Source organism: Schistocerca serialis, chromosome 9 (genome assembly GCF_023864345.2).
Source record: "Schistocerca serialis cubense isolate TAMUIC-IGC-003099 chromosome 9, iqSchSeri2.2, whole genome shotgun sequence".
Lineage (NCBI taxonomy): Eukaryota > Metazoa > Arthropoda > Insecta > Orthoptera > Acrididae > Schistocerca > Schistocerca serialis.
The window spans coordinates 166313302-166328022 of record NC_064646.1 but is presented as its reverse complement, the minus strand read 5'-3'; the positions used below and the strand labels follow the sequence as shown (position 1 = coordinate 166328022).

The window sequence follows — 14721 nt, the reverse complement described above, 5'->3', positions numbered from 1 at the left end:
CAAGCTTGCACAGTGGAAGTGGACCGATTAATGGAAGTCGTTAACTCCCTCCAGGAAGACCTCTTCCATTCATTTATCATTCACCTCACGTGTGCTCTCGCAGATCTGAATGCATGAAGGTTTTCTGTAGTTGGACAGTGCTTGAAGTCCACAGACCTGTTTGTCTGGCCCTGATTGCCAATCAGCAGTCGTCATTCCGCTAAGGTACAGGCCGTCGTCTGAGGTGGTTACTACACCCGGGGAGGGACTCTGCAGCAGCCCATTGGATCTCACAGTGATATGGGCTACCGTCTCCTGTGGACAATTCTTTTATTCAAAAATAGCCTGTAGACTGTACTGCAACCAATTTGCCCTGTGTATCATCCATCTGCATGGTGTCCTGTCAGCCACTGACCTAGTTGGCAGACAGAGCCACACTGGGAAGTGGTCACTAGAATGTAAATCTGGAGCCACTTCCCACTGAATTGAGTCTGCAAGAGATGGGGAACAAAAAGAAAGGACAATGGCTGAAAAAGACCTTGTAGCTATGGAAAAATGTGTCATCTGACCCACATTCAGAAGGCAGATATTCGCAGAATGGACAAGTCGCTCGATCATCTGACCTTTGGACCAAGTGGTAGCCGAGGCCCACAGCACATTGCGTGCATTAAGTCCTCCTCCCCCCCCCACCCCCACCCCCAAAGGAGGAATGGGCATGAGAGTGCCCAGAAGAGTTCTGCCAGTGCGTCTGCATCCAAAGAATTATTAGGCGGAAGGTACAAAGAACACACTGTGATATTAAAAGGGTCGGAGAAATTTCACAGCAATTGCTTGCATGGATGTGGTAAGAGGGACAGGAGAGGAGTGGCATCTGTCATCAATGAAAACTGCCACTCCAACTTTAGCCCTGTCTCCAGTAGTATCGTCCTTCCTGTATGGGTGATTATCCCGTAATACAGGTGTGTCTGTGACTTTAAGATGTGTTTCTTGTAAGCAGATGCAGAATGCTTTCTCCTTGACCAGGAGCTGCAATTCTTCCAAATGTGAGCGATATCCATTTAAATTTCACTGCAATACAGAAGTCCCTGTGAAAGCCATTGTTCAGCGATGGTTTTCTTTCCGTTCTCCCTCAGAGGCACAGATTTACAGGGGAGGTCAGGGGGAACATTAGCCAGTTCCCGTCTCTCCAGTTCCTCCAATTGGAATACCACATCCTCCAAAGCATAGTCCCCATCTGAGAGGGAGAGAGCTCACCAATCTGAAGGTTTGACCACTGCTTTCTTGGACTTAGAACTATCTTTCGAAGGACTTTTTCTTTAATGATGGGAGGTGGTGGTTGCCTGGGTTGCGAGGATGGCTTAGTTGGTTTCTGATGGTGGGTAGTGGTATGTGGCTTAGGTGGTAAGCCCATTGCTGACTGCTTCCTAATTACTTCAGTTTCAAGTGGAGCGTTTCCCCCACAGGCACACCGACAAGTGCATGCGCTCATACTTGAATCTGTGGTCTGAGTTTGTGTGGAGGCATCACATTTGGCGAATGGTGTCTTAAGGGCTGATGCAAGGAAGTAGCGAAAAACCGGAGGTTGGATAGCTTTGAAAGCTTTTTTAGCTTCACAATAGGGTATGCATCTCTTGACCTTCAAATCCTGAATCTTCCTTTCCTTCTTGTAAACCTCAAGCTTTCTGTTCTACACTTCAATACTCGCTTTATCTAATGAGTTACTGAAACAATAAGTCTCCATCTCCCTCCGCCTCTTCTTTCCCGGTGGAATCACATATCTTTCTAACAGTATTCCAAATCTACATAAATACTCTGCAAACCACTGTTAAGTGCACAGCAGGGCACACTTAGTAAGGTACCAAATGTTAGGGTTTCTTCCCACACCAATTGTGTGCAGTAGGAATGAATGCTTACACGCCTTTATTCATACTGTACTTAATCTAATCTTGTCTTCGCTGTGTGTGTGTGTGTGTGTGTGTGTGTGTGTGTGTGTGTGTGATACATAGGGGGGAAAAGACAATCTCTAGATTCCTCACAAAATACTGGTTCTCAAAACTTTCTAAGTAGGCTTTTGCGAGACAATTAGCATCCAACTTCAAATGTCGGTCAATTTAGGATCTTCAACACATCTGTGGCACTCTGATCAATCATGCCACCCTTCTCAGTATCCATTCAATATTCCCTGATAGCCCTATTTGGTATAGGTTCTAAGAAATTGAGAAATACCTGAAGATTGCGCACTCAATTGATATGTAAGCAGTCTCCATTGTAGACTGACTGCATTTTCTCCATATCTTGCCAATGAACTGAAGTCTACCACCTATCTTACCTACGACTAAGCTTATGTGATCATTCCAGTTCTTATTCCTACAAATTGTTACACCCCATATATTTGTGTAAGTTGATTTATTCTAACTGACTCACTGATGTTGTAGCTGTTGAATACCAGTTTCTGATTTTTGAGAAATGCACAATTTTATATTCCTGAACATTTAACAAGTTGCCAAACTTCGCACATTTTGAAATCTTATCAAATTCTAGCTGGATATTTGTGCAGATTTTTTAAAAAAACAATACTTCATTTCGACAACCGCATCATCTGCAAAATGTTTGAAGTTTCTATCAATGCTGTCCATCATGTCATTAATATACTGTCTCAACAAGAGTCCTAACACAATCCTCTAGGCACATCAGAAGATACTTCTATTTCCGTTAAGGATACTACGTCAACATTCTGCATCTTCGCTAGAAAGAAATCCTCAGTCCAGTCATAAATTGTGTCAGATAGCTGATATAACTACACTTTCATTTGAAATCACTAGTGTGGTACCTAGTCAAATGGTTTTCAGTAGTCACAAAATACCGCATCTACCTCATTGCCTTTATCCACAACTTTCAGGACAGTATGCAAGAAAAGAGTTATCGTAAGTAGGGTTTTGCATTATCATTGTTTTCGGAAGCCATACTGGTTGGCATGGGTATGTTTCGGGAGTAAAACAGTGAGGCTATTAGCACCCCTTGTTGGTTTGAAGATGATTGTTCCATTTGAAATACCTCATTAGGTTTTGAGTTTAGAGTATTTTCTATGATTCTACAACAGAGAAGTGTCAATGAGATAGAACAGTAGTTTAATGGGTGATTTCTACTAACCTTCTTGTACACAAAAGTGACCTGTGCTTTCTTCCTATCACTGGGAACGGTTTTTTTCTCAAGGGATCTATCATATACAGTATTAAAGTTAAAATGGAAGGTAACTCAGATGAAAATTCTGTAGACAGTCTGACAGGGATTTTTTACTATGAAACCTTGTTTAATTTTAGCTATTTTTTGACTCCACTGACATTAATATCTGTATCTTCCTTAGAAAAGGAATATTGGAAAACTGAGTTCAGCATTTGATTTTCTACACTCAATTTCAGTTTGTGTGTCATCCTTGGATGTCTGAACATTAACTTTGGTACCACTGATGGGCTTTATATATAACCAGAGTCTCTTTGGTTTTTGTGAGAGGTGTTTGATAAGAGACTGTTATGGTAGCCATTGAGTTTATTATGCATTGCTCTCAACAGCCAAATGTATTTCATTCAGCATCTTTCTTTCTATCTTCTTCTTCTTCTTCTTCTTCGGCCTTCAATCATCAGGTTGGTTAGCAGCAAGCCTGCCACTCATTTTTGTCTTCACCCTTCCTCTTGAGAATGGTATAGGTGGTATCCTCCATTATCTGCTTTATGTATTATACGAGGCGTGTTTTTTAAGTAAGGGCTGTTTTGTTGTATACACTAGTAGTTCACGCACATACCACAACGAGCACGTGCTTCGTGTACCGGCATGCCTCAAGAACAACTGTGCTCAGTTTCAGCTCTGTAGCTAACCTGTACGGTTCTGCTCTGTGCTTTCAAAATATTTAAGCCCATCAACTCGCCCGTCGCATGTGAGGTTCGCTCAGTGATATGGTTTTTGTCAGCAAGGAACCTGTCTGCTGCTGAAATTCATCAACAGATTTGTGAAGTGTAGTGCGTAAGTGGGTACAAGAATTCAAAGATGGCCGTGACAACATCCATGATGAGGACCGCTCCGGCTGCCCTTCTTTGATTACCGATGGTTTGGTGGCTTCAGCTGAAGCGAGGATTCGTGAGAACAGGTGCTTCACAATAACAGGTCTCTCAAACAAATTTCTTGATGTGTTGAGATCAGTGCTTTACAACACTGTTTCTGAACACCTAAAGTTTAGGAAACTGTGCTCCCATTGGGTCCCGAAACTCCTAACAGAGGACCACAAAAACCAAAGATTTGAGTGTACGATTAAGTTCTTGACTCATTATCACGAAGAAGGTGACGGCTTCTTGAGTCAGATCGTAACTGGAGACGAAACATGGGTTTCGCATATCATGCCCGAATCGAAGCAACAGAGCATGGAATGGAGACACACAAACTTGCCTGTAAAGGTGAAGGCCAAACACTCTGTCCCAGCACAAAATCATGGTGTCGGTGTTTAGGGATAGGTATGGTATTTTGTTGGTCGACTTCATCCATTGAGGAACCACTATCAACGCAGAAGCATACTGCCAAACCCTGAGAAACCTAAGCAGAGCGATTCAAAACAAAAGACGCGGTATGCTGACAAAGGGAAACTGTCCTTTCCATGACAATGCAAGACCTCACTCTGCAGGTCAGACCCGCGATTTATTGGCCAATTCTGGCTGGGAGGTTTTAGACCACCCACCCTACAGTACTGATCTTGCGCCAAGCGATTACCATCTGTTCCTCCATCTCAAACAAGACGTCAGTGGCAACTGTTACAATGACGACGAGGAGGCTTGAAAACGGCAGTGAACTCTTGGTTATCGGGGTAGGCGGCAAGTTTTTATGAAGAGGGTATTTTAAAATTGGTTGAGAGGTATGATACGTGTTTGAACAAACTTGGCAACTATGTCGAAAAATAGAGTGAAGTATGTACTTTCTGAAAATAAATTTACTTTTTTGAAATAACCTTTTGTTGTGTATTTATGTTCAAATGGACATTACTTTAAAAACACGCCTCGTAGTCTCAGTCTGTCTCTTGTATTTTTCCCCTTCTACAGTTCTTTCAGTGATACTTTTAATGATACCATCATGTGTCAGCAGACAGCCATCCCACAAGTCCCTTCTGTGTTTAATTACCTTCAGGAGGCAAAGCTTCTCTTCCTCCACTCTGTGAAGCACCTCTTTGTTTGATATTTTGTCTGCCTGCAAAATCTTGGGCATCCTGCAGTAGCACCACATCTTGAAGGTCATCATTTTATGTTTTTCTGCTTCTCCAAGAGTCCATATTCACTTCCTTGCAGGAGCATACTCCAAAGAAATGTCTTTATGAGGCTTTTCCTGAGGAAATTGTCTATACTGCTGCATGTGCAAAGATTTCTTCTCTTGTTCTAGGTAGCTTTTGTCTGATGGATTTGGCTTCCAAAATCCTTCCTTGACCTTCCATCTTATGTAATTTTACTTGCTAGGTAGGCAGAGGATTCCACAGTTTCCAGTCGCGTGTTGTTAAATGAGCATTGGGAAAAAGTGTTTTGTCTATAGTGATGAGCAGCTTCTCTCCAAATACACCAAGGGTCTCACTAAGGCCTTCACAGACTGAAATTATCCTCCCAACTTTGTACAGAAACCGCCATGCCACGAAATGAGGAATATCCTCCCTACTATCCTTCCCATCTCTCCTACCGTGGTATTCTGCCGTCCACTGAGCCTACACAATTCCATCGTCCATCCCTACTCAACACCTGCTCCCAACTCCTTTCCTCATAGCTCATATCCCAGTAATATGACCTACATGCAAGACCTGTCCCACACATTCTCCCACCACTACCACCCACTCCAGTCTGGTCACAAGCATCACCTAGCCCATCAAACGCAGAGCTACCTGTAAAGGCAGTCACGCGATATACAAGCTAAGCTACAACCACTGTGCTGCATTCTATGTGGACACAGCAATCAACAAGCTTTCTCTCTGCTTAATTGGCCACTGACATTGGTCTGCTTTGTATTGAAACCACTGGCACTGTTGTGAGTTACTCGTCGACTAAGTACTTCAACTACATTCTGTAGCCTCATGCTGTGCTCACCATCGGATACCTCCAAGTCCTGCCCCTTGTTGCCATTAGCAGCCAATATTGTGGTTTTGTGGTAGACAATATGTGGGGGCATCGAATGCCATTAACATCAATGGCATTTTCCGACCTCGCACTCAAGGGATTCATTGTGAGAATGTATGGTTTTCCTAAAATTCACATATGTTATGTCTAAACAGTTTGCTTCCTTCCTGAGGTCATTGGTGGGCAAATGCTCACATCATACTGAAACAGGGCCAATTTTATCAATAGACTCAGGGCTCTCTGTCTAAGCAGTTTGAACCATTCAGTGAGCTTTGATGTAGGATCTCTTTTTCACAAAGGTCCCTCTTGCAGATTCTTTGGCACTAATTGGTAAGAATCAGGTGGACATCACTGCTGTACACTGACACTCTCTTTCCTAAACCTACTTTACGCTCATCAAGAATATTTTGAGCAGACTGACAGTGTTGCCATGGGTAACCCTTTGTCTCCAGTGGAGCCTAACCTTTTTATGAAGGACTTTGGGAGGAGAGGGTGTTTAAATCAGTGGGCTTTAAACCAACTGCATTTTGGAGGTATGTAGACAAAGTTTTCATACTGTGAGCTCATGGAGAAAATAAATTAATGGAATATACTATGTGATCAAAAGTATCCGGACACCTGGCTGAAAATGACTTACAAGTTCGTGGCGTCCTCCATCTGTAATTCTGGAATTCAATACGGAGTTGGTCCACCCTTAGCCTTGATGACAGCTTCCACCCTCGCAGGCATATGTTCGATCAGGTGCTGGAAGATTTCATGGGGAATGGCAGCCCATTCTTCATGGAGTGCTGCAATGAGGAGAGGTATTAATGTTGGCCGGTGACGCCTGGCACAAAGCCGACGTTCCAAAAAATCCCAAAGGTTTCTATAGGATTTAGGTCAGGACTCTGTGCAGGCCAGTCCATTACAGGAATGTTATCATCGTGTAACCACTCTGCCACAGGCTGTGCTTTATGAACAAGTGCTTGATCATGTTGAAAGATGCAATCACCATCCCTGAATTTTTCTTCAACAGTGGGAAGCAAGAAGGTGCTTAAAATATCAATGTAGGCCTGTGCTGTGACAGTGCCATACAAAACAAACAAGGGGCGCAAGCCCCCTCCACGAAAAACAGGACCACACCATAACACCACCGACTCCGAATTTTACTGTTGAGACTAAACACGCTGGCAGATGAATTTCACCGGGCATTCGCCATACCCACATCCTGCCGTCGGATCGCCAGTTGTGTACAGTTATTCGTCACTCCACACAATGCTTTTCCATTGTTCAATCATCCAATGTTTACGCTCCTTACACCAAGCGAGGCGTCGTTTGACATTTACCGGCGTGATGTGTGGCTTATGAGCAGCCGCTCAACCATGAGATCCAAGTTTTCTCACCTCCCACCAAACTGTCATAGTACTTGCAGTGGATCCTGATGTGGTTTGGAATTCCTGTGTGATGGTCTGGACAGATGTCTGCCCTATTACACATTATGACCTCTTCAAGTGTCGGCAGTCTCTGTCAGTCAGCAGATGAGGTCAACCTGTACGCTTTTATGCTGTATGTATCCCTTTATGTTTTCACTTCGCTATCACCTCAGAAACAGAGGACCTAGGGATGTTTAGGAGTGTGAAAACCTTGCCTACAGGTGTATGACAAGTGACACCCAATCACCTAACCACGTTCAAAGTCCGTAAGTTCTGCAGAGTGCCCCATTCTGCTCTCTCATGATGTCTAATGACTACTGAGATCGTGACTTTGTGAGTACCTGGCAGTAGGTGGCAGCACAATGCACCTAATATGAGAAACGTATGTTTTTGGGGGTGTCTGGATACTTTTGATCACATAGTGTATTTCCATCATGTCAACTTCATTTATAAGACCATCCAGTTCACTAAATAATTAGAGAAATATAATTGCCTGCTGTCCTTGGCTCTTTTGATAAGACAGAAGAATGTTGGCTGATATTTTGATAAGACAGATGAATGACGACGGTTCTATGGGGCATTCAGTTTCTTGTAAACCCACACACATCCACTAGTATTTACAAGCAAACTATGACAGGGTGTGTACGCGGACAAGCAAAAAAAATTCCTGGATTTCCCGGTTAAAAATACACATTCTCCCGGGTGAAGACGCACTTTTTCTCTGTTAACTGACATATTTTCTCTCGGAACTGAATAACTTAGCAATCCTTTGAATGTTTATGGTTTTATACATGGGCGTAGAATTTCCCTGCAATTTATAAAACGAAACTCACGGAAGAAAACACGTTTTGGAAAGATCTTTGATGTGCAGCAAAATGTATAGTGCATATTTTCGTATTACAAAAGAATGAATTCGAATTCCACCAAACACCGCATAATACTTTCCAAAGCATTGAAAATTGAAATCGAGATTGTGATGCGCTTTGTAAGCCAGTCATAGGTCATGTCACGTGATCTCGCCAGCCGATGACAGCAGATATTCAGAGCTTAGGACACATGATGTAGTCAGCCAATGGCAACATTACTGTTAACTAGCGTGAACACACAAACAGTGACAGTGACAGTTAACAGTTTAAATTAATATACACAGTGTTGCTACAAGAAAAGCAAACCTTTCACGTATAATGTTGATCTTTTATGCGCGTGTTACACTAAGATATATCACACAAATAAGACAGTAAAATTTTTAACAACGACATAAATGTCTGAACTTCTGGGCCTGAAATTCTTCTAAATGGCTTGTCATCAGTTGATTTCTAAACAAGAGTCAAACGATCTGTGGTTTAAGAAATTCATCGTACAATCTCGCACATAGTTCAACTTGCGTTAAAGGAGATTTATTTTGAAAGGGACGCTTTTCAAACCACCATTCGCAATATTTTCCCGCGACCTGTTAGAAAGAGGTTCGTTTCAGCAGCTGCCAGAGAGCACCAGGTAAGAGGTGCCACCGTGCTTGCGTAGCTATGATGACTTAGGAGGCCCGTAATGTTCATACGTGTAAAACATTAAAAGATCTTACATTGTCATAAAAGAAACAAGACATCAAAGGATATTCCGAGAGCATCGGAATTTCGTGAATCATACTAAAATGTACACATTTAAAGTCCACATTCGTATGTCCAAATTCCCAATGAAGTAGGCCTCGACCTGATATTAAGCTTTTCAATGTGGTTTTCAGATGTAAATTTTCTTGGAGTACCAGTACTGTGTTATCTCATGTTTGTTTCTTTATTATGGCATAATGCGATGCGTGCTAGGAGTGAAAACGTGCACTTGAAAAGCAGCCAATAGTTGAAATTAGCCAATAGTGTGGAATTACACTTCGTTTCAAATATATTGACTGCCTCAGCGGAAAAGATTAAAAAAACGAAATTTCTTTAGCAAACCGACAAAAATTACTTCATTGTTCTACAAGGAGATTAATGCTTCGCCGTCAGAAAGGTGGAAATAAAATCTGAAACTAATCACATATTTTTGCCTTCCGTAATCACGTGAATGTATTTTAATTCACTTGATAGCTCCCGGCCACAGAAATCCGTTTTGTTTTCATTTGACGTGAGAGCAGTAAAGGAAGAGGAAACAGCAAAATCACTAAATGTAAACACAGGTCACATGGAGACTACCCACTTCCCCACTGTACTCAAGACTGCTCCGCGCATTAGCCCCGGATCTACGATACCTCCAAACCAGAGCAATACTCCACCCTCCCATAAGCGTTTGAGATAGGGAGTGAAAAATTTCTAAAAAAATTGAATTTTCAAAAATATGTTCATTTTGTAGCGCACATCTTTCTGAATAGTCTGATGCGTAAAACATTTGTGTTCGAGGAAATTTAAGACATGTTATTTGGTCTTAAGTGTGCCAAAGTGCGGTGCCACACCTCTGCACACAGCATTCAAAAATGTGTGTGAAATCTTATGGGACTTAACTGCTAAGATCATCAGTTCCTAAGCTTGCACACTACTTAACCTAAATTATCCTAAGGACAAACACACACACTCATGCCCGAGGGAGGACTCGAACCTCCGCCTGGAACAGCCGCATAGTCCAACTGCAGTGCCTTAGACCGCTCGGCTTATCACACAGCATTCTTCTATCACACGTCACTGTATTTCGTTCTGTGGAATTGAAACGTGTATATTTTGTAATGGATGCCATCAAACTGTATTCAGAACAGTGGAAAGTAAAATGTCGTACGGTGCCTTTCCTGCTAGATGTAGATGCTTCCAGTCGGCCGGTTTGACAACCTGCCCCACCCCCTTTTTTTAAGCTCTCTGTTAATACTGGATGGGGTTATTTGTAAACAAAAACTCTTCAGAAAATTTGCACTCTTAATTCCCTATTAACTTCTGTGGTTCATCAGCAAGAATGCTGCCACCAGGTAGTGTGGTCTGTTTGTCAACTTGATTATGTTGCACGTACATAATACTCACAGCCCACCATACACCGTGGAACGGAGGACATCTTTGTCAGTCTTCAGTAGCTCGCCTGAGAATAACATGCAAGCTACCCAGTCAAAATATTGTGGAGTGTAGTTGATGACCGACTGCAAGCCCGAAATTTCTTTAAACACTACTGTGGTGTCTTGAGGGAGGAGGGGAGGGGGAGTTTGATCCATTATTCGAAGGGTGCAAAACGTGCTCTTCTGTGCTGCAGTCTCATTGTAACAGTACGAGTGTCCTGAGTAGTTTTCTATTTTCGAGAGTTTACAGAACTTACAGACAAGATGCATGGGCCATGGGTTGTTGGGTACATGTGTGTGAGTGGGTTTGGGTTTTCATGTACATTCTTTTTCTTTTTTGTTCAGTTTTATATTAGTAATTAAGTTACTGTTTTGTATTTTAAATTTAGTGTTTTTGTTTCTTTTTTGTATTGGTTTGCTCAATGGCATGGCAGCAATTTGATGGATTGTTATGTTTTCTGAGTACTATGTGTGTAGGTTATTTTAGTTCTCGTAGGTTTGAAGGGGAAGGATTGTATTTCTTTCGTGCACAGTTCCGGGTTTTCTGTTTTGTTTTGGAATGAGCAACTATGACATTGTGGTAGCTATTTTAGAATATGTTTATGTTGTATTTTAGGGCGTGTGGTGATGTTACTGTTCAAAGCAAGTATGTGGTATTGTAGTCTCTGGTTTATCTATTTGGCCTACCACTAACAGCCTCAGGCTCTGGTTTATCTAACAGTCTTTACATATGACCGGAATTTATTTGGGTTTTGAGAGAGATCTTTTGACAGTACTCTGCTACAGAAGATGATGAAGGTTTGAAGCATTGCCATCATAACTGACAAATTTATGTCATTCAACATCTCTGTACCTACAGCCATATGCTTGGTTTTGTGCCTGTTACACGGCGGTCTTTGTTTCTTTAGAAGTTTCTTTACAGCGACTATATACCAGGGAGGATCCATCCCATTATGAACTGTTTTACTAAGTATACGTCTATCTAGTATGTTTTGTTTTAGGACACAAAAACAATTGAGGTCACACACGCCCATGTCATAAGTGTAGAACACTTATATGAAAAAGAAGTTAAAAGCAACTACATAGTAAGGCCAATTGATGGAACGAAAGAGCGCTAAGAATAAAACTTCCTCTTGGAGAAAGGTCCACAAAAACGCCAATATGTGGTCAACTATTCTTTTACACTTGACCCACAGTTGTTCTACATGCTGCTGTCTAGAGATATTCCTCTTTTGAGATGTGAGCCAAGTGCATGTTAACCAAACTTACTAAATATGTAAATCTTCATACTTCTTTTAATTTGCTTAGTACTTTTGGAAATCATTGTTTTTAAAACTGTCTCATGTTCACTGATGGAAAATCCAGAAGGGAATAATGACTATATGAAAATGATAAGACTGCTACTCACCATATAGTGGAGATGTTGAATCACAGACAGGTAAAAAAAAAAAAAGATTACTAAACATGTAAACTTCCTGCCAGGAAGCATTTTTCTGTAACACACACACACACACACACACACACACACACGGCCACGACCACTGTTTCTGGCAGCTGAGCCCACACTGTGAGCAACTCAGCATGAAGGAGAAAAGCAATCTGGGTGGTGGGAGCAAGGAAGAGACTGGGATGGGGTGGGGAGGGAGAGCACGGTACGGTAAAGTGCTGTTTGTCAGAGCATACAGGAATGAAGTGGAGAGAGGTACAGGAGCTAGATGCAGTCAGGAGGGGAAAAAGAGGGGGGAGGGGGCGTTGGAACAGTAAAGGAGAGAAGCAAGAAGGCTGTGGGTGCAATTGTGGAACAAAAGGCGGTGGAGTGGGGACAGGAAATGGATAGGTGGGTGAATGACAATGATTAACAAAGGCAGAGGCCGGATGGATCATTATTCTGTCTAACCTCTTGACTTAACCTAGCAGATGTACCCTCTCTCCATCTCCTATCTGTGCACACTCTCAAACAGCACTTTACTGTCCCCCAGCTGACCCTGCTCCCCCCCCCCCCCCTACCCCAAAGGCCCCAACCTCCTCTTTACCCACACCACCAAGATTGCTTCTCTCATCACATACACTTGCTTGCAGTCTGGTTTCAGCAGCAAGAGACAGTTGTCATGCGTGTGTGAGCTGTGTTTATGTGAATGCTTCCATATGTTGTCTATTTCAGGAGAAGGTCTTCTGGTCGAAAGCTTAAATATTTAGTAGTCTTTTTGTTGCGCCTGTCTGCAACTCAATATCTCCACTATAAGGTGAGTTGCAATCTATACTTTTCATTATACTGTCATGTTCAATGACGTTAGTTTCAACCTGGACATTCTCAAAGAAGTACATCTATTTGTTGCTGCTAAATCCAATAAATTTCCATCATTAATGAGTTTCCAAACTACCTGTTCTAGGTAGCTTTCAGAGAAAGCATTTGGTATTATTTCTGCAGGCCTTGTAACATCAACTAAATTTACAAAAATTACAATTTCTCAACTGAATGGTGGATGATTAAGTTTCCCCCAATAAAGAGGGAATATCAATACGAGTCATCAACTCTGACCAGTTACATGAGAAACACTTGACAAACACTGTAACACCACGGGGACTATAATGTGAAAACAGTGATTTTTTTTTTTTTTTTTTTTTTTTTTTTTTTTTTTTTTTTTTTTTTTTTTTTTTTCCACATTCGTTGGCTTCACCACCTCACAACCAAACTGTCGTCTGCCAAACTGCTTTTCATGTTTTTTACTTTAACATTTGCGCATTTGTCTTGACCCATTTCCCCATGGGACAACTGTATGATTGGGGAACAAATATACTGGCTAAGGCTTCCTCTGAAATTATCAGTTATATGTGAGAGTGGGTGTGGTGGTCGATCAAAGTTGTAATACTGGGTTTTGCCAAAACAAGCTCGTGTGGAGCTTCAATACCTATCTCAGTGCATCTGAGTTTCTTGTTTACTGCGACTTTTCATGCAGAAAATCTGGGTACAAATGCCGGTCTGGCAGCATTTATCATTAGTAACATATTCATTTCACTACATACGTTACAATGTCCTTGCATAATAAGCATCCAGGACATGCCAATTACCTAAGAACTTAATCTGCATTATTACACAGCATTCTGAACATCTGACCTTTTTTTTCTTACCTGCAGCTGGTGGTTTTGCAATTTCAAACAACACAGTCCCAGTTTCCAGATCTCTTATCTTGAACCGAGTAAAGTCTATGTCATAGATATTTGCCTCTGGAGAACACAAGTAATCTGTAGAAATATATACATATTTTAACAAATGATACCCATCTCTGTCTACACACACACACACACACACACACACACACACACACAAATTGTTTTGACACAGTGATAATGAACATACTATAGCAGACACTACATCTATATCGGAGCATATGGAAAACTTTTTTAAATATGTAGTTCTATTCAGAAAGTTATTTATCCTATTGATTATACTTGACCTCAAATGGTGTCAAAAACGTTTCAAATGTCTGAAACTCACTTTCTGTTATTTTAGGAAGTCTCAGTACGTCTTCCGGCGAAGCATATCCCTTCTTAATAATGGTTTCTTCAGTAACGGGCTCTGTTGAAATTCAATTTTATTTATTGTCAATTGTTAATAAAAATAAATGTCATTACGTTTCTGCAAAGGTTTCATTATTAAATACAACTATATGATAATTATAGGTGAATTAAGATTTTTATTTACCAGAATCTAATATTACAGCTTCTTTGCAAGCCTTTGCCTGTCTAACGCTAACATTTGCACTTAGGTTTCCAGTCTTCTTGTGCACGGCACTGCTCATTCTTTCATTCCTTTACTCCGAAGGAAAAACGTGTTGACCTTTTTAAGACTGTTCCATCAGCGCAAGCAGAATACTGAATACTCTCCCCGAGGAAAAAAATAATTAAGTTCTCTCAATCACAAACTTGTAACACAACTGAATTCCACCACAATGCAATACACCGCCTTCTCTTTGGTATTCCTGACCGTTGCTGAAAATGTGTATGCATAATTATATGTCATTTCTCGCAACAATAACTAACGGAGCAAAGAAACTCGTCAGAAATGTTATTTGATTATTATACTCTGACCAAAATGAACGGAATATTCCTAGTCATGCATGATTTGACCAGAATTCACTATGTAATTAGAAGGCGCTGGTATTGGCCTTTTGAG

General features: G+C 41.4%; 1 protein-coding gene across 1 annotated transcript in view; it reads right to left on the bottom strand.

Moving 5' to 3' along the window:
- Positions 1-14663, bottom strand: part of LOC126419805 (protein unc-119 homolog B) — a 51512-nt gene extending 36849 nt beyond the window's left edge. The window contains exons 1-3 of the mRNA XM_050086989.1: positions 14251-14663; positions 14044-14124; positions 13677-13790 (exon numbers count right to left, since the gene is read on the bottom strand). Coding sequence (XP_049942946.1) covers positions 13677-13790; positions 14044-14124; positions 14251-14347 — 292 coding nt within the window. The 5' untranslated portion in view covers positions 14348-14663. The remainder of the gene's footprint in view (positions 1-13676; positions 13791-14043; positions 14125-14250) is intronic.
- Positions 14664-14721: the final 58 nt, after the last annotated feature.